At 31.5% G+C, this 20954-nt stretch overlaps 3 protein-coding genes across 3 annotated transcripts in view; 2 read left to right on the top strand and 1 right to left on the bottom strand.

The window, feature by feature from the left end:
- LOC144566239 (uncharacterized) overlaps positions 1–11050 on the bottom strand; it is a 69685-nt gene extending 58635 nt beyond the window's left edge. Inside the window, exon 1 of the mRNA XM_078316205.1 lies at positions 11047–11050. The gene's annotated coding sequence lies outside the window, so the exon portion shown is untranslated. The remainder of the gene's footprint in view (positions 1–11046) is intronic.
- On the top strand, positions 2559–9048 carry CFM3A (CRM family member 3A). The gene is made up of 10 exons (XM_078316203.1): positions 2559–3090; positions 3313–3549; positions 3939–4347; positions 4682–4812; positions 5438–5785; positions 6632–6788; positions 7206–7498; positions 8160–8219; positions 8310–8399; positions 8717–9048. Exons 1-10 carry the CDS (start codon positions 2593–2595, stop codon positions 8960–8962), a joined length of 2469 nt encoding a protein of 822 aa, XP_078172329.1. The 5' UTR covers positions 2559–2592; the 3' UTR covers positions 8963–9048.
- Positions 11051–17653: 6603 nt separating the features above from the next.
- On the top strand, positions 17654–20954 carry LOC144566701 (uncharacterized protein At2g34160-like). Its single transcript, XM_078316726.1, has 5 exons — positions 17654–17811; positions 19409–19457; positions 20178–20240; positions 20327–20394; positions 20563–20954. The coding sequence occupies exons 1-5, from the start codon at positions 17665–17667 to the stop codon at positions 20674–20676; spliced, it is 441 nt and encodes a 146-aa protein (XP_078172852.1). The 5' UTR covers positions 17654–17664; the 3' UTR covers positions 20677–20954.

Raw genomic sequence — 20954 nt, 5'->3', positions numbered from 1 at the left:
AGTTATTTTTATAGTTGTCTAAAGAGAAAGAAAGATTATTCCAAATTATTTTAGTTACGGTTTCAAATATTACACGATAGTGACGAAATATCTTTAAGAACAGAGTCTCTTACACGATTCAAATATTATCCTTTCAACTTAAATTATTGTATTTATTAATTTATTTAACTATCTGAATATTTTAAAATTTTACTCAAACATATTGAGTATCAATTTATAGATAATATTTCAAAGTGCATATTACATAGGAGTACACTTAGGATGTTCTAAGTTTATCAAGCTTTTTTGTGAACTCAACTCTAAAATTTATTACATTTGCTTCAAATGATGAATCGTTGTGTGCATATCTGAACCATTAAAATCTATCTACCTCACAAAGTCACATGTAATGCATCTACATGCGAAAATTTTAAATTTTTGAATTAATTTTGTAGAGAGTCAGGTGGTCAAAAAATATTCACAAAATTAATACATAAAAATTTATTTATAAATCTTCTAATTTTAACTGCTTGACTTTATACTAAATTAATTCAAAAGTTTAAAATTTGTGTATGTAGACACATCACTCGTAAGTAGATGAATTTCAGCAATTCAGATTCGTCATTTAAAATCAATCCAATAAATTTTAAAATTGAGTTCATTTAATGAATTTAAGATCATCCTAGTTATTGAAGGTTAGAGAACTAAGTACGTTTGATGCAATTGTCTAAGACAATGTTTTTTTATGTGAAAAGTTACGAGTTTCAAAGTCAACACCATCCGAATTTCGAAAAGATGAAAGTTGTTGTTTTTGGTTGTAAATTTGAAAACCAAAATAGAACCACCCGAGTTTCAAAGCCAACAAATATTTGTGACATGTCCAATATAAACCAAATAAATTATTAGGTATATCAAGTTCCCTTGCTATTTTTGGTTGTAAATTTTGAAAACAGACTTCATTTCTATACTTCCACACAGTCCAATATGTAGCACTGAAAACTATGAGAAACACAGTTCTTTTTTTTTTTTGTTAAGAGTCATCGCAAAAATGGACACATCCCGTAGTGATCTCCACTGAGAGCAGTAGAGTTGGTTTTTGCTTAGGCAGTACCAAATTTGACTAATTAGTTGACAATGTAAAAAAGATGATTCATTGTTTCATGATGAGAACAAAAAAAACATTTAACACTACCCTCCCACCCTTTTAACCTTTTTAAATTGACCCTTGTGGGAATTTTTAAAGGTCAACCACATAAAAAATTTGATTTTAGAGGATACAGGCCAGTAAGTTCTACCACCACAATAAAGGATGTTCTGACAACACTCATTTGTATTTAAGGAATTGATATAACGATTTAACACTAAATCTCTGTGTATTTTTCCATCTCCAAGACATCTTATCAAAAGCATGTGTAAAGGATAGTTGACCACCTCTGAAAACAAGATATTTTTGTTAATAACAGTTATTGTATAATTGAGGGTATCTGAAAGCTAATGAACTGTCCAAGCCCAAATGAATTGTTCAAATTGAATAGCGTGACTATATGGGCCTGTTGGGCCTTCAGAAACAAAATGCCTCATGGGCCCTACTTTTTCTTTCCTCTTCTTCTGTGTCTAATTCGTATTATTATCTGCATTAACTCAAACTTTGAGTTGATGCAGAATAAATCTGATAGGCCCGGATCTTGATCAGATGGTAGGATACATTAACTCAAAGTTAATGTAGAAGATACAAATTTCTATTCGCTCTTATTTTTTTTTTCTATTGTTTCTCCTCTTTCTCCATGCATAATTATTTCATCTCCCACATCAAATTTTTGTTTTCTCACATCCCACATCCCACATAACTAGAAACTGTCATCTCCTTCAAAATATGTACATATTTAAAAAATATCAATCAAGAGATTATACAAAATTTGAAAGCATGAAAAAATTGCTATAGCATGAACATCCTCCCAAAATAGTTTTTGTTTCATGCATGCAACAAACAAACTATTATAGAAAAGAACTTTGTAACTAAATGCAATATTTATGTTACACAATATTTTTTCAATCCGATGAAAATTCTAATAGTTAATGGGTTTAAATCCGATTTAATATTTTCTTGCCCTCCTCCGATGAAAATTCTGAATCCACCCCTGAATTACAAATTTGAATCTCCTAAAGTAACCCAGCTTTTGGGTTTTGGATCAAAACTGTCTGATTCGAATCCGTCACCTGAGATCGTCTCGGGATTCGAATTTGTTACTCATAATGTTTGCGCTCCACTCCAGATGGATTATCGCAGATTCGAATCAGACGGTCCAGATCTAAAACCCAAAATTAAGTTACTTCACTGTTCCTGGATCACGCCCCTGTAATACTTTTATCTAGATTAGGAAATGCTCCGATTCGGTCTAATCCAATTCGGATCCGATTGAGTCTAATCCAATTCGTTTTCACTCGCAGTCGCAGTCGGATAACGGAGTTTCCAATTAATCCCAACCCGGCCAAAACTGGAGACAGGATTTTTATTGATTTTCCCCTGTGCATAATAATTAATAAACCCTCCATAAATCCACAAAGCCACTTTCTCCTCTTTAGCTGCTCTTCACCTCCTCTTCCATCTCTAAAATGCATATTTCTCATTCATTTCATTTACACCATCCGCCTTTCTCTCTTTTCCAATTGCCTTCCACAACCCTCTATTTCTTCCCAAACCTTTCCCAAACAAAACTTCTTCCCGCTTCAAGCTACGCGCCTTTCTGTTCTTCCTCCCAAAATTGCCACAAAAATTGGCACAAAACCAAGCTTCTCTCTCTTCCCAAGCGACCACAATCCGTTGTAGACTATCGAGGCGGTCTTTCAAGTGATGAGGATGAAGTTGGTACCAGCCCAAGTACTGGTACCAGCACCATGGCAAAAATTGTAGAAAGCTTGAAGAAATTCGGGTACATTGATGAATCAGAAGAGAAGAAGGAGGCGCCGTTACCCGAAAAAGGTTCGGTAGAGGATGTATTTTATTCAGAGGATGGAATTCTGCCGAATTCACAAGGTGGTTTGGGGTTGGATTTGAAAGAGGAGGTCAAGTTTCCATGGGAGAGGGAGAAGAGCTTGAGAGAGAAGCAAGAGGTACATTTTGGGTTTGCCTGCCCTTTTTATACCCGTTACTTTTTCTGTTTAGTTATTCAGTAGCAAGGCTGTACTGTACCAGAAATGAACATCTCCAGTAGAAGACTTAATATAACGAAAGATGCACACGGATACTCGAGTTCAATTTGTGAACAGACGAGCCAACACCCCAAAAGAAATATAGTTAATTTGAACTATTGTGGCATTGTGATCCTATGACAGGATAGGAGGAAGAGAAGCAAGACCTCTCTTGCGGAACTGACACTGCCAGCTGCCGAACTAAGAAGGTTGAGACACATGGCAATTAGGCAGAAGTCAAAGTTAAAGATCAAAGGGATCGGTGTGACGAAAGAAATTGTCGACGCCATACGTGATAAATGGAGAACAGAGGAGGTGGTGCGACTGAAGTGCGAGGGCACATCAGCTCTCAACATGAAGCGCATGCATGAGATTCTAGAGGTGCAGTTTTGATTTTTGGTTATAGTTGCTTGTAACAAATTATTTGTATGTGCCATCGTCTGGTATCTTTGCTGATTCTGATTGATTTTATTGGTACCGCCCTCTGGTACCAGTAGGAGTACTGAATGATGGGCTGGTTAGTCTGGTAGTGAACAATTACCACTAGCACAAGTCAGTGCTATTGCCCTGCCAGTATTGAGTCAATTGCAGTGTAGCCCTCCTGATACCTAGGTGAGAATGCTGATCTTGCATTAGAACTTAGATACATTATTGCAGCATGAATCAAATTCATATAGAAAGTACAGAAATTAGCAGTAAAAAATTGAAGGGAAATAAAATTTCCTTGTGTGTTCTGTGCACTAAATGAACTTCCATTTGATAAAATATAGAGAAAAACTGGGGGTCTTGTGATATGGCGATCTGGTTCCTCAATGTCTCTGTATCGTGGCATCAGCTACGAGATTCCAAAACAAGAAAGAGCACTGTACCGGAAGGAATGGCCTAAAACCCTAGACACACGCCAGGATGAAAGAAAAATAAAAAATGAGAATGTATCAGAGCCAAAGATTGAGTATGAAAATGAAATTGACAAGCTATTGGACAAGCTGGGGCCGAGATATACTGACTGGCCTGGATCTGACCCATTGCCGGTGGATGCAGATATGTTACCAGGTGTGGTGCCTGGATACAAGCCGCCTTACCGAATTTTGCCATATGGTGTCAAGTCCCATCTTGGTTTAAAGGACAGCACTGGTTTGAAAAGGCTTGCGAGGACATTGCCTCCCCATTTTGCACTTGGTATATATACTTGCAAATTACACTTGCTCTTTTCTTGCATCTAAAGTTCAATTCCTTTTGGTTAGTGAATCCAAAATAGTAGAGTATTGTTATCAAATGAATCATGTTTAAAGTTGGCAATTTTAGCCCTCTCAATAACTAGTCCTGTAGTTCCTTTATAATGAGCTCGCATTGAACTAATGCTAAGAGTCACCTTTTAATAGCTTGGTTGAATTACAATGAAAAGCAACACAGATAATTTGGTCATTTTGGTTGGTTTTACCTGAGTTGCCAATATATTTATTTATTTCCAGTTATTTTATGTTTTACTTGTATTGTCTTCTTAAATCTGTAGGTAGAAGTAGACAGCACGAAGGCTTGGCAGCAGCTATGGTAAGATTATGGGAAAAAAGTAGCATTGCGAAGGTTGCTTTGAAACGAGGCGTACCACTCACCACTAGTGAAAGAATGGCTGAGGATATCAAGGTAACTTTACTAAAGAAAAATAATCGAGAGGAATAAATTGACCATCTATACTTGGGAAGTGCCACCTTGACAACCAAACTTTTTTGACACCATGATAGCCTACGTCAAAAATCTTCAAAATCAGAAACTAAAATTATAGTTTTGTTCTTTGTTGTTTAGGATACTCTATTAAATTTGGTGTAATTTGAGAATCATTTGGATATATGATCAAATGCTGACATAATTGAACCATTTATTTTTTTCACAACGCTCAATGGGTTTCACCAAATTTTATGCACGTCTTATCTAATTATAGAGAACATCTCTATGATTTAAATATTTTGATTTTGACCAGCTTCGTATTGGTTCTCGCAGTTGTCAAAATAAGTTTGTTGTTAGTATAACCAATCCTTTATAGTTTAGCATTTAGGCATTGTACCTTAGTGCATGTAACTTGATTTTCAGTGCACATGATGGAGTACATATTATTTACCCATCCACCTATATATACAGGTTGAGCATTTATAATTACATTCTGGCCTTGTAGGTGTTGAATTATAGTATGACTTATACACAGTATACATGCATGTATTACTATGCTAAATTATCTCTGTGGAGTAGTAAAATTTTAATTGTTTGATCTCAGAAACTTACTGGGGGGATGATTCTCTCGCGTAACAAGGAGTTCATTGTTTTTTACCGTGGTAAAAATTTCCTCTCCTCGGACATAACTGAGGTATTGTTAGAGAGAGAGAGACTAGCAGCTCTTCAAGACGAGGAGGAACAGGCACGGTTAAGAGCTGCCTCCTCTTTCTCCGTTGGTACCTGCACGAATTCTGGGCCCAGTGGAACAGGTACTTTAAAAGAAACCCTTGAGGCCAATTTAAAGTATGGTAATATGCTTGATGAAGGGCATGAAGAGATGATGAGAAGGGAGGTGGAGCGGGCTAGGCATGCTCACCTTGTCAGAAAGCTTGAGAGGAAGCTTTATTTGGTAAAACTTATTTTGATTAATTTGTAAAAAGATTTGCACAGTACCAAGAATTGCAAAAGATCCAATATTAACAAAGTTTGCAAAAAAGAATATAAACCTGAACTAAACTATAAATAAAGAAAACTGAAGCCACTGTGTGTCACAATGGTCAATATACTGGTTAATTATTCAGAGAAGAAGACAACATTTTCCTATAATAATAATGAAAAACCTCCATTTAAAGGTTGTTGATTCATTATTTTTGGTTTTTGATGCATGACAGTTCAAATTTAATATCTTTAAGCATTAATTTCAACAATAGATATTGATGATCATTGCAATTTTTAGACATTGCTTAACCTATTGTGAGTGCATAATAAACTAATCCTGAAAGCTCCCAAAGGGTAATTGTTTGTGCTTTTTGTAATTTCTGAGAAATACGGGTCTTTTCGACATTTATTCATAATGTAGGGCCTGTTGCAATTTTTACTGTTTACTTTTCCTGTTAGGTAAATAATGGGATGTAGCTTTATTATTTGGTGCAATTTTATAAGCAACATTGTATATGCCACAGAAAACGAAATCACCAATTCTAGCCCTTTCCCTTCACACTTTCCTTAGAGACGTGTAACAAATTCCATGTTTAAGAGACATACAGGATAGTCTTGTTTTATAGTGATGAGATATTTTGCTTTCTGGGAACTTTTGAAAGTCCGTCTTGTTAGTTCTACTCTCCATTTCCCATTTAACTAAACCAGCTTCGAAGATTTCATAATAGGATTAGCATATTAATTTCATGCTCTAGCTGTAAACAAAAGCATGTGGTTGTATTAAATTCTCTTTTTTCCGTTCTTCTATTTAAAAAAGGCCGAAAGGAAGATAAGTGGTGCGGAGAGAGCATTAGCAAAAGTTGAAGAGAATTTGAAGCCAACAGTACCTTTGCAAGAGCCGGAAACAATAACAGATGAGGAGCGGTTCATGTTTCGCAAGCTCGGTTTGAGGATGAAGGCCTATTTGCTGCTTGGTATCTGTTGTTCTTTTGATTTGTTTTTTATCGTAACTAAAATTGAGATTTCAAGGGCCATACTGGTAGTCATTTGCAGATATTTCTGTATCATTGGTTGTAGCTTGTAAAGGAAAATAAGAAAAGGAGGTAATATGCAGATGATCATACCAGATGTCTGTTATTTGTGAAATGTTGAAGTGCTGTCATTATTTGGACATTAAGAAAAGTTTGTTTTCCGAAGTCAGTCTAAACATGAGAAATATGTTAGATTTACAAAATAACAAAATATTGGACATAATCTGCAAATAGTCTATTGTCTTGAATTTTGGTTGTACTACAAAATTTACAAGAAAAAATAGCTTCTATTACAAATACACCAAATTACCGAGTTTAAATACATAATGGCCCTCAAATACTAAATATGAGCTGTGCCAGGCAGGAGACGAGTGTTTGATGGTACAGTGGAAAACATGCACCTGCATTGGAAGTACCGTGAACTGGTCAAAGTTCTTGTCAACTCAAAGAATTTTAATGAGGTCAGACGCATAGCCTTGTCTCTGGAGGCTGAAAGCGGCGGCGTGCTGGTATCGGTTGACAAGATCTCCAAGGGGTATGCTATGGTCCTGTACCGGGGCAGGTCGTACCAGCGGCCTACTAAGTTGAGACCCACTAATCTTTTGTCCAAGAGAAAGGCTCTTGCACGATCCATCGAGCTGCAGAGGCATGAGGTTAGTGTTTTGACTTTTGATACCATAGTCTGAGATGGCGAAAAGGTCATTGGATATTTTTTTTTTGGGGGGGGGGGGGGGTTAATCTTTGTTTTGTTGGGTCAAGCAAGGTTTTTTTTGGGTGTTTAGTAATGGGGTGCATGCAATTTCTATTTCAAATCAATATTTGGTCTCTGGTGGTTTAGAGATGGTTTGGTTACATCTGATATGGATTTAACCAAAACCATGTTCAAGTCTCGGTCATGTCCTATGATTATCCTAGCAAACATTGTTTACAGTAGCAGCCCGTCTTTTGGGCTCAGATAATTTTCTTTGATTCAGATCAGGTTGGGTCAAATTTGGGTGTGTGAATGTTTCCCGATTTCCAAGTTAACTTCAGACCTGATTATGGATTAGTTTGAGTTGTGAGTTGCTTCAGTTCAGAACTAAAAATTCTCCAGATCTATTGAGTTACTATCAGGGATGCTTCCTGGTTTCACATGGTTGTAGTGGTAACGTTAGTTCCAGTATTTGGTATTACTATACCATAATTGGCTTCATGGGCAGGGAAGCGAGGAAAAGCAATTAAAAGAGAAAATTATGAATAAAAATTATAAACCCATAAACATTAAATGGAACTATTAGATTTCCATGTGATATTTGTGTTTTTTCCTCATTTCAGGCACTTAAGAACCATATTTCAAGGTTAAGCAAAAAGGTGGAGCAACTTAAATCGGAACTGGTAACCCTCACTTACACCTCTTTGAATTGTATTGAAAATTGTGTTTGAGCATTGATGAGTTGTTTAATATCTCTTTTTCCAAAATTTCAGGAGCAAGTGGAAAACACGAAAGATCAAGGAGATGAGGATTTATATGCAAAACTCGACTCTGCTTATTCATCTGAAGATGATAGCTCAGAGGTAAGCCAGAAACTTCTACAGAAGTTTTATGGAGTGTCAATTGAACTTGATTTGGAAAACTAATAAAAACAAAAATTAGCCAAAAAGCATAGAAATTATAGGCGGATACAACAATGGGATTCAATGTCCCCCATTTGTTGTTCAAATTAAACATGTTTATGCAGTATTATATTTACGTTATACACATCTTTTGAATTTATTAATATCAACGTTTGATATGATATAATATATGACTTTCATTTAAAAGATTTTAAAAGATTTCTGGCTCCGCCACGATAGAAACTAATGATGCCTCTTTATCCTGTGTGTCCCTGTAGGATGATGCCGATGAAGCTTATCTTGAAGGTTTTAATTCTGGTAAAGGTAATGGAGAGGAGGATAATATCATTGCCAGTGATCTTAATGATCATGATGTGGATGATGGTTATGATGAAAATCAAGTTGATGATGAACTACATGATGGGGTTTCCAATGAGAGTTGTCAAGATAGCTTCTCCTATATACATGTGTCTGAAAATTCAATTAGTGAGGAGCAAAGTAAACCTTCAAGTGTTTACAATTAATGAATTGTACATGTAAAATTGATCTTTTATGCTGTTGCTAAAGGAAGTTGCTGGTTTCAAAATTTAATCAAAGAATAATTTGCCAAGATAGCTTGCTCCCCTCATTTACGGTTACATGCTGGAATTTCTATGGGGTGAGGAGGAAAGTAGGAAACTGAACATCGTAGTATTATAAGTACAATTAATTATTGGTGAAAGGTGGATAAAGAAATTTGTTTTCAAAATGAAATTTCTGCTTTTATATGCCTAACGATTTGGAGAACTAATAAGATGATTTATGGAGGAATAACTAAGTCAACTCACATATTTCACTTCTTGTTTGATAATTGAACATTTGACTTTAATTAATTCATCTAGAAGATGTTGAGAAATTAACATCTTTCTATGTTAGTGGACCCTACAAGTGAAGTGTTGAAACTTTAATTTGAAAACTCAAAATTTCATTATTTGTAATCTCTAAAATCTGTGGGCTCATTTGAAAATTCCATTTAAATAGTTAATTTAAGTATTTCCTAATTATTTCTTCTTGTGATTATCATTAATAAATCATACACAAGAAACCTTTGTTATAATTATTACCAGAGGCGTTTCTTTTCATTTGTTTATTCTTATTACGGTTACGGATAAGTAATAGTATATATCTTAATCCTTTCCAATTAGAGTCAGATCTCTCTCTCTCTCTCTCTCTCTCAGTTTTGTATCTGAAAAATAAACAGCTCCCTCACTACTCTGTATTAGAGAATGAAATAAAATAAAGGAAGCGTCTAATTGTCCACAGTCTTTTGTCCACCATTTGTCCACAGCTTTGACTTGCGTTAATACTGTAAAATTACTTCTACATACTGTATAATTATACAATATATCACATAAAATATATCAGTTAATCACAAAACATCCAGCAACTATTTGAAGTGGTCCCATGATAGTTAGAAAAAGATTGCAACTTGCACAACAGGACAAAATAAATGTACTTTCAAATTGTACTTTCGGAAATAATTATAGGAAGTTATTGGCAGTTAGAGTTAATTATTAGCGTCCGCACCGGGTTGAATCTTATATACTGTAAAATTGAATCTTGTATACTGTAAAATTGAATCTTGTATACAGTAAAATTTTCAATTAAATCTTGTATACTGTAAAATTGAATCTTCTACACAGTAAAATTTACAACTGAATCTTATATACTGTAAAATTGAATCAGCAGAACTGTAAAATTGATTTTCAATTGAATCTTGTTCAGATGAGTAAGAAGCCTCTCTATCATCTCTTTCCTCCAGAATTTCAAAAGATGAATACTGTAAAATTACAAGATGGATACTGTAAAATTACAAGATAAATACTGTAAAATTAACAAATCAATACTCCAGTAAAATTTACAATTGAATCTTGTATACTGTAAAATTGAATCAACAGAACTGTAAAATTGAATCTTGTATACAGTAGAATTTTCAATTGAATCTTGTTCAGATGAGTAAGAAGCCTCTCTATCATCTCTTTCCTCCAGATTTTCACAAGATGAATACTGTAAAATTACAAGGTAAATACTGTAAAATCTCTTTCCTCCAGATTTCCACAAGATGAATACTGTAAAATTAACAAGGCAATACTGTAAAATTAACAGATTAATACTCCATATCGCCTCTCTATCATCTATTTCCTCCAGATTTCCACAAGATGAATACTGTAAAATGACAAGATGAATATTGTAAAATTAACGGGGCAATACAGTAAAATTAACAAATTAATACTCCATATCGACTCTCTATCATTTATTTCCTCCAGATTTCATTTGAAATGCTAGATCTATTACTGCATACAACAAAAATAACAAATTCAACAGAAATAACTTACTAGATTTGAATTTTGCCGTGCTCTTCAACAAAAATAACTTCTATTCGATTGCGCTCCACGATTGAAGGTTCCATTGCGATCATGTATAAAAAACGAGATCGAATCAGTAATCTCAATTAAAATCGACATTGCAAAGGAAAAATGAATCAGAGAAGGTAAATACAAAAAAAAAACAATTACGATTTCATTGCCGTCGCGGCCGATCCAGATTATTCTTCCGATCGTTGTCTCACTGCGATTTAGGGTTTTTTTTTTCGAATTCAACGCTGGTCTCTTTTGATGAATCTTGGCAGAAATATTAAGGAAACGCCAAACGAATTAATCATTACATCTAATATAAAATTGTGAATTTAAATCAAGAGACAAAAGCGGCCAAAAGAGAACAAATACCAGCGGCGACCCTTCTACCAGTAAGGCAGTAATAAATCAACGCGAGTCTCCACGAGCTTTTTTTTCAAAATCGACGCGAGTTTCATAGAAAATTCGATTCCTTCGTCAACGCGAGTCTCACTATTGAAAAATAAATTTTCAGAGTTCGATCGAATTTTAGATCTAGAAATTTTCGTCTCTGTAAAGCGAGAAAAAAATATCAGAAACAAATCGCCTAAGAAAGAAAACAAGTTGATCGGAGAAGGAAAGTTTTGAAATTCAGATTAAAAAATAAAAATAGAGGCACGGAAGGAAAGTTAAATAGACGGAATAAGTGGTTAGTTAGAAGGTGGGACCGGTGTCCATTAAAATTAGTTAAATAAGAAATGGATAGTGTTGTGGACAAATAGTGGACAATGTGTTGTGGATAAAAACATTTTCTCTAAAATAAAATTTCCTCTTGAGTTACTTTCACAATAAGTTAATCTACATGGAGAGGTGGAGTAACTCATTTCGAATTAACTCATGTCTTACTCTATCTTACTTATATTTTATTCTCTCTTTTTTTTAAGAAGAAATGTAGAGTTTAGCCTTCATATTTCATTAATATAGACATGAATAGTGTCATAAGTTACAAAAGTTCGAACCTATTTACCCTTTGTTTAATGGGATTAGAGGTTTACTCCACAACTAAAGACGATCATAGAGTTACTGCCGCCGCATTGAATGATATACATATAAAAGTTATTGAGCCAAATATTTATATACTAATATTAATTGTGTATTACTATTTGATCTAATATTTCTTTTCTATGGGATCTAATTGTTGAATTTTAACTAAATTAAACTAATTCTTATCATTATTATCTAGATAAGGATAAATCCATCTTCATTAACGGGTAAGATTAAATTTGTATCTATATCAACCATATTATGAATATTATCATGTCCATGTCCTCAATTAGACTACCCTAATATGGATGAACTGAATCTGCAAATTTTCGCATTGAATTCATATTGCTAACATCCAATCCCTACGGTACCGAAATTTTTATTTTTATCATCTACAAAATAGACAAAAAAAAAATTAAAAAAATACCACTTTAGTTGTTACGTCCCGATAACAGGATCGACAATCCATTGCGCTTATCAGCACAAGGCGATTTAAATCATCTCACACAGTCAAATATACATACATTACCAATGAAAAGTAAATGAGCCACAATGTATGAAGAAATTTATTTCAAGCTATATAATTTATATAATTAAATCAAAATAAACCTGTTACGGTATAATAATATACAAACGAAATACCATAACAGATTTATTTGAATTAAACAATGGCAAATTCCGCAACTATTCAAGTTCTACATGTCGTTTTTCTATCATTCTCTTTGTACCTGAAACCCACAAAGTAGAACAGTGAGAGATTGAAGAATTGTACCATATCCTCCAATTCAATTGGCGAAACAAATTGAGCTGGTCAGACCAAATATCGGTCTGTCAATTCAGACGACTCTATTCTTTCTTCTTCTTTTTTTTCTTTTTTTAAGAAGTGCGAACTAAATACGGTAATGACAGATATCTATAAATGGTATTCATTGGTATTACATTCGTTGGAATCCTTCTATTATCTAAAATAATCTATAGCGTAAATCAAACGCCCCTTGCTTCTTTGTCAGCCCACCAGGTCTCTAAGAGCCAATTCAAAATTCATGAACCTAATTAGGCTATTTGTTGTTTTGTCTTTTCATAATTCCAAAGGAAAAAGAAGGTTTTGTTCTAAATTATGCGAAGCTGGGGGTAATTAGTAATGGGAACACGAAAAATATCACTTATTCAAAAAAAATTTTTGTTAAAATTGGAATTCGAGCTACCAACTATTTTAATATAAGATTGTTTTTTTTTTCGGATTTTCATCTGTAATCTATGAAGAATATTGTTTTTGCCACTAAATTAAAGGTTAATTCTCTAAATTAGTATATAGTTAATTTATTCAAATTCTAAATTAGTGTATAGTTAACTTATACAAAATAAAGAGCGTGATAAATTGTGCATAGTTAACTTAGATAAATTATTATTGTACCATATATTGTGCATCCCTTATTGTATCCAAAAAGTATTATACTTGAAATAAGAAGAAACTATTTATTGCCCTCATCAGTCATCACCAACTTCATATTATGGAGAGAGCGATGCGGTAAAACATTGAGAAAGATGGACAACACATTGCACGACCTCCGGACTCTAAGCGATCACGCAATGTCAGTTTAGCTTGAAGCACACCCTCCAGTGAAACATGGCTTCACAAAAGAATTAGCTTTTGGTCTAATGGCAAAGACACATGGTCTCTATGTGGGAGGTTATGAATTCGAAACTCAAATGGAGAAAATCCTTTGTTGTAATAATAATGGTATGAAATTTGAAAATCAGATCTTCACCTTTCTTTAAAAAAAAAAAAAAAAAAAAACAGCTTCAAAACCATTTAATCTATCTTATTTCTTTGCTTTTCTGCAATTATTTTATTATCCTGTTCCGCCTTCATTTCTTATTTCCTTCTCAAATATATTGAGACAATCTTTTTTTTCTTTTACAATTCTGTTATGAAACTTTTGTAACGGGCTATTATCAATCAAATGAGGGTGTGACCCTTATTTTTACTCAAAAAAAGAAAAATCTATATATTTATATTTAAAATGTTATACAAAGTGCTTATCACTTTTTTTTTAATGATCATAAGAAAATTAAAGTTAAAGAATTTGTTGAAGTAAAAACTAAAGCTTTCAAAAATTTGTTATCCTTGTAACTAAAGTATAATTTTTTTTTTCATTTAATATACATATTTTTTTAATAGAAGTGTAAATACATTTAGAATGCAAATAAGGAGTGTGAATCAAGCGTGCCGAAATTTATTTATAGCATAAAAAAAACCAGAAGTTGATTTTTATTTATAGTCATAATTTTCTAGTTCAAACATTTTGATTTGCCAATTCAATTGGCACCAGAAGTTGACTAGGAAAAATAACCCGATTTTTTTATTTATATCCAAAACAATAATTAAATTTCAAGAAATAACTAAAGTTGGATATGATTTCAAAATCTACTCAAACCGGAATTTTTTTTCCGGTTTTAGAATTCCAAAACCATCGCCAAAAAAAAAAAAGAGAAACCGTAAAAAAATTTTCCGTTTTCACTATTTTTTTCTTTTTTCAGATTTGTTTTTTATTTAAATAGAAATATTTATAATTTATTTATATTTTGTATTGAAATATTATAAATATTTAATATATTTCTTTAAAAATAGATGAAATACTATATAATTTGATTTATTAGAAAGACTGCTACAAATAACCCGGATCAACATTTTTCATGCCGGATTTTTTGCGGCTGTAAGAAAAATTAATATATTTCTTTATGAGTTATTGGAAAAAAAAAAATGCTTGGATCGTGAGTTATTGATCTCGGTTTAAAAGTCACTTCTAAGTAATACAGAAAATATTGTAATCTTTCTAGTACATTTAATTTATAAAGAGTTGTATCTATTTTGAGAATTATTTTTGATAACAATCATTAAATAACTTAAAAATTTTATTTTTTTCAAAAATAGATACCACTTTTTAGAAATTAAATGTACTAGAAAGATGACAATATTTTTTGTATTTACTTAGAAGTGACTTTTAAACTGAGATCAATAACTCAGGACCCAGGCATTTTTATTTTTTTCCAATAACTCATAAAGAAATATATTAATTTTTCTTACAGCCGCAAAAAATCCGGCATGAAAAATGTTGATCCGGGTTATTTGTAGCAGTCTTTCTAATAAATCAAATTATATAGTATTTCATCTATTTTCAAAGAAATATATTAAATATTTCTAATATTTCAATACAAAATATAAATAAATTATAAATATTTCTATTTAAATAAAAAAAAATCTGAAAAAAGAAAAAAAATAGTGAAACAGGAAAATTTTTTTTACGATTTCTCTCTCTCTTTTTTTTTTTAGCCACTGGTTTTGGAATTGTAAAACTGAAAAAAAAAAAATCTGGTTTGGGTAGATTTCAAAATCCTACCCAACTTTGGTTATTTTTTGAAATTTAATTATTTTTTTTAATATAAATAAAAAAATCGGAAAATAACATACGAATTCATAGATAGAAAAATCGCGGACATTAGTAAAAAAAAAAAAAAAATAGGGTCGCCAATTCAAGGTAAAATTAATTGAAAAATAGGGTTTAGATAATCTTGATATTTGTTCAAATATCTTACAAACATCTCGACAAATAATTTTCACAATTATATCCAACATAATTTGTATACATAACAAATTTATTACATCACACATCTTTTATTAGGTAGATTAAACTTAACAGTTTCGATTTGCTGCTTGATTTATCTTAATTCAATTGAATATCTTTGTTTAGAAAAAGCTATGTTATTAAAGTTCGGCAGAAAAAAAGGAAAATGATTATTCCCTTAATTCATCTATCAAAAAAAATTATTCCCTTTCTTCCTGATTTTTTCTTAGAAATTAAAAAATATTTTTTTAAAAAGAAAATGAATATTTTTTTTTGTAAAAATAGATGAAACCACACTATTGGTAGGTCCCACGCAGAAAGAAATTATTGGACTTAACCAATGATACAGGTCCAACATTTTTTTGCACATACAACAACACCAGGCCACAAAATATCCTCAATTTCCATTTTTTAGATTCATAAGATTTTTTTTATATTCTTATTCTTTATTTTTTTTACATTTCATTTTATTATATCTCAATATTAATTATTTTAAACCCTTAACATACAACATAACATACATAAAAAAAACGAAATTATCAGAATACAAATTTAATTAGTACAAAGACCATAAAAGTTGAATACAACATAAAAAGGTAATTAGAAATGGAGCGAGGCTATGGTAATTTGTAATGCGCAGATCGTTCCGCACATTGGATTCATATCTCCGTCTTTAAAGCCCAAATAGTTGATCAGAACCGCTCAACATTATTATCATATTAAAATATACTTGGAGACCAAATTTTATATTTTTTGAATTTTTTTTTACTATTTTTTGAGGTAGATAGAAAATCACTACTTTCGGATGGTCCATAATTTTTAGATCAAGTCATTTTCTAATTGTGCTTGGAGACCAAATTTTATATTTTTGGAAAAAAAATTTAGAATTTTTGAAAATCACTGTTTTTGATGGTCCAGAATTTTCTGAAAAAACATTAATTTTGAAAAATTCTAAAAAAATAGTAAAAAATTTCCAAAAAATATATTTTTGGTCTCCAAGCACAATTTAATATGGATATCAACTTGAACGGTTCAGATCGACGTTTTGTTCTTTGAAACTAGAGATATGAGCGCAAATTAAAACACCCATTTTAATTTGCAAAGCATGGTAGCCTTACATCCATTTTAATCGTTGTTTTTAAATGGTGCAGAATTTTAATAGAAACAACGATTTTCAAACCAGCTTAATAAATAGTAAAAAAAAAATTCCAAAAAATATAAAATTTGGTCTCCAAGCACATTTTAATATAGATTGAATATCTAACGGTTTGGATCGACTGTTTGGACTTTGAAAATCAGACAACCGAACCGTTTGTTCCTGAGTCTAGGAACAAACGTTTGTTCTGAATTGTTTGAAATTTTTGGTCTAAAATTTTTTTATGTTGAATTCTATTTCGTTATGGTATTTAGAATTATATGTACACATAAAATTTGACGGTAAAATTGTTAAAAATAAAACGCACCTATTTAACAAATAAAATTTTGGACTAAATTTGATCTAAAAACTTCTACAACAAATTATGCGCACCATCTGAGCAGTGTTTTGTACTAAGTTGGTGCGCAAATTGCTACAAATTTTACGCACAATTCGATCAACGTTTTATACTACAAATTATACGCAAAACAGAAAAAAAAAAAAAATTAGTCCAAAAATTTCAAATAATTTAGAACAGAAGTAAAAAAAAATAAAAAAATTGGTGTGCATACTGAGGGTGCGCACCAAATAATAAAAAACAAAAAAATAATAAAAAAATTCAATTTGGTGCGCATACCTAGCCTGCGCACTGAAAAATTTAGTGCGCGAACTAGATATGCGTGGGTGGTAAAAACTCAAATTTGAAAGGTTGGTGGTGTTTGTTTAATTCTGATTTATTAGGGTGCTAATTAAAAAAATTCAGTTGCTAGCTTCTCGATTTTAAAACCAAGGAATATTTTTCAAAGTATTTTTTTTTTTTAATAAACACACAATAATTTCAAACCCCTCTCTTAATTACTAAAATTAACATTCTTATTATGGTCCAATCTCTCAACTGCAAAATTAAATTATAGCCATTCACTATCCATCTTTAATTAAGAAAATCTTCAACACGCAACAACGCTCTATAAATGCATAGAACTTGCCACCTATTTTCTTTGAGATAAATAGAGTGAATATTTAGAAAGGAAAAAAAAAAAAAAAAAAACATGGAAGCCCAAGAACACAAGGCACCCGAGGTGGTAGAGAAAAATATAGTGACGGTGGCAACGCAACAATCTTCAGAGAAGAAGAATAACATGATCCAAGTCTCATCCAACAAAAGACCTCTCTATTTTTATGTCAACCTAGCCAAGGTTCTCTCACCATCTTATTTTCTTCTTTTATTTTTTCTATGATATCACGAAATAACAATTAAAAGGCCGAAATTTTTATTAATATCCAAAAAATAATAATAAATTTCATATTCTATCCACTTTTTTGTTGGATTTCGAAAATTGTCCAAACCGGTCAAAATCTCACCAGTTTCCCAACTTCTTTCCGGTTATCTTCTCACCGGTTCAAGAATTAGGACCGGTGTGATTTTGACCGGTTTCAAGAAAAGCAACCGGTGAGATTCTCACCGGTTTTGTGTTTTTTTTTCTATTTTTTTTTATTTTTTACAAAACATAAAATTTTTAATTTATTTATTTTTTGTATTTAAATATTATAAATGTTTAATATATTTCTTTGAAAATAGATGTAATACAATACAATTTGATTTATTAGAAAGACTGTGACAAATAACCCGGATCAATATTTTTCAGGTCGGATTTTTCGCGGTTGTAAGAAAAATTAATATATATTTTATGTGTTATTGGAAAAAAAAAGTTTTTAGATTCTGAGTTATTGATCCCGGTTCAAAAGTCACTTCTAAGTAAATACAAAATATATTGTCATATTTGTAGTACATTTAATTTCTAAAAGTTGTATCTATTTTTGAAAAAAAAAATTAATTATTTAATGATTTTTATTCAAGAATTTTCAAAATAGATACAATTTTTTAGAAATTAAATGTATTAGAAGGATCACAATATTTTATGTATTACCTAGAAGTGACTTTTAAACCCGATCAATAACTCAAATTCAAAGCATTTTTTTTTCCAATAACACATAAAGAAATATATTTATTTTTCTTATAGCTGTGAAAAATCCGACCTGAAAAATGTTGATCCGGGTTATTTGTCGTAGTCTTTTTAATAAATCAAATTCTATTGTATTTCATCTATTTTCAAAGAAATAAACATTTCCAATATTTCAATACAAAAAATAAATAAATTAAAATAAATTATGTTTTTTTTTTTAAAAACACACACAAAATCGGTGAGAATCTCACCAGTTTCTTTTCTTAAAACCGGTCAAAATCTCACCGGTCCCAATTTGAGAAACCGGTGAGATTTTGACCGATTTGGACAATTTTCGAAATTCTACACAAAAGTGGGTAGAATTTGAATTTTTTTTTAATATTAATAAAATTTTCGGATGAATAGGCCTATAATTAATAACTAGTCAAAAATATACATTCAAACTTTTGAAAGCAACAATTTAATTTTGAAAGATGTGTTTATTTAAAAAAAATTCTCTATTAGTAACTAGCCAAGAATTTAAAAAATGGACTATAATTAATTCTTTTTTTTCCTACTTTTAAGAATCAAACGACCTATTATTATTATTATTTTCTTTTTTCTACTTTTGAAAACAATATTCGTCCAATATTAGTAATTTCTTGTTCACCTTGTAACTTTAATGTATTTATTCTGAAATGTCTGTTCCTAATGTTTTGTGCTAACATGATTAGTTGTTTTACCTTAGAGGGGAAATATACATAGTTCTACTACTAAAATTCTGTTTTTTAGTTTAATAAATTACTAAATTTCTATTTGATTTATTATATTATAAATTGTGTTCTTTCAGAGGCACATGCAAAACTACAATGAGGTCGAGCTATCAGCTCTTGGCATGGGTAATTATTTTTATTCTTTTTTTTTAATTTAAATATATATATATACCCATTAGATACTAGTGATTTAGATATTTACCCATAAAACTTTACAAATTAATTATTTCCCCATTCTAACTTATTTTGTTAATATCTCCATTTCTTAATTTAATCAATTAAAAATACAATTCAATATTAATAAATAAATAAATGACAGTTCTGCCCTTCCCTTCAAAATACTTGTGTTGTGTCTTTCTCTTCACCCCCTGGATTTGTACTGGTATCAAATATCTCAAAATTTTGTATATTTGACAGTTAATGCCAACTCCATAACTCAACTTCACTGAAACTTTAGTCAATCAAGAAGTAGAAATGGTTTTCTGGTACTAATCATTAATTGGTAGGCAAAAAAGTGTTGAATTTATGGGTTTATTCGATAATTTTTTAAAGGATATTATGGAGCTGGAACTTTGAAGTCTTTGGTTTTTATTCAACCTTGGTGTCATTGATTTTTATCATTTATCAGAATCCTTTTGTGGAAATCATTATTTCTTTTTAATGCACCCTTGCACAATATGCCAAGAGCTCAAGGAAATGAAAAGGCTTATTATATATGATACTGTGAAAGATAATACTGTTATAGATCCACCTTCTGTTAAAGAGAAGAGTATCAGCATTGCCATTGAACCTGGCAATACTGGTAACATGAGCAATCCTCCTGTAATTCTGACAATTTTATTTCAGCTATCGGCACGGTGGTGACAGTTGCTGAGATCCTCAAGAATAACGGCCTTGCTACCGAGAAAAGTATTATATCAAAATTCTCTAAGTATAATTGAGCTTTATTTTAAAAGTTCTCTAAGTAATTATATATATTCTTTCATTTATGCTAGAGATTCAGATGTCAACAGTTGGCATGAAAGATCAAGCGAAAGGAGGCAAGCTTGTACGGAAAGCAAAGGTATATTCGAAATTCAAATGCAAATAGAAGTACCAGTATTAGACCCGATCGATCGGCACAATACCAACCAGGTTTGGTACAGAAATCCATCAAGATCAACTGCAGCTAGACTTTGCATCTAGTAATTTAAGTCCATTTACTTAATATTTATTTATAATTTACTTTCAGATTGAGATTACACTGGGAAAATCAGAAGGTTTTGACAAAATGGTGTCCCCAAAGAAAAAGGATCGGAACAAGATAGAGATGGAGGCGCCTAATCAAATGGAAGTTAATACTTGATTCAGTTTAATTTGCTTGGAAATTTAATTAATAGCTTTTTGCAGTTTATTAAAAAATCATTTTTGGAGTCTCGTAAAGAGACAGGGTTCAAATAACAAGTGGAAATCTTTTGAGGAGGTATCTATAGTATTATTTCAAAGTTGATTCTTTTGTACTAATTTTTTTTATTGATATAGGATTTAGATTACTTTAAGTATTTATTGCCAAGCTTCTTTGTAATTTCCAGGATTGATTTTTCTTATTGCAATCTATATAAAGTTTTCAGATCTTTGTAGAAA

This window comes from Carex rostrata, chromosome 15, assembly GCF_964058835.1.
Source record: "Carex rostrata chromosome 15, lpCarRost1.2, whole genome shotgun sequence".
NCBI lineage: Eukaryota > Viridiplantae > Streptophyta > Magnoliopsida > Poales > Cyperaceae > Carex > Carex rostrata.
Note: the sequence above shows the minus strand (reverse complement) of the source record. Positions and strands in the feature narration are given on the sequence as shown.

Bases quoted from the DNA above. Each gene is read 5' to 3' on its own strand.
- CFM3A (XM_078316203.1), top strand. From the start codon at position 2,593: ATGCATATTTCTCATTCATTTCATTTACACCATCCGCCTTTCTCTCTT. The intron at 4,813-5,437 runs GTAACTTTACTA...GTTTGATCTCAG, and splicing joins GAATGGCTGAGGATATCAAG to AAACTTACTGGGGGGATGAT. The intron at 8,400-8,716 runs GTAAGCCAGAAA...GTGTCCCTGTAG, and splicing joins CTGAAGATGATAGCTCAGAG to GATGATGCCGATGAAGCTTA.
- LOC144566701 (XM_078316726.1), top strand. From the start codon at position 17,665: ATGGAAGCCCAAGAACACAAGGCACCCGAGGTGGTAGAGAAAAATATA. The intron at 17,812-19,408 runs GTTCTCTCACCA...GTGTTCTTTCAG, and splicing joins TTTATGTCAACCTAGCCAAG to AGGCACATGCAAAACTACAA. The intron at 19,458-20,177 runs GTAATTATTTTT...ATTTTATTTCAG, and splicing joins GCTATCAGCTCTTGGCATGG to CTATCGGCACGGTGGTGACA.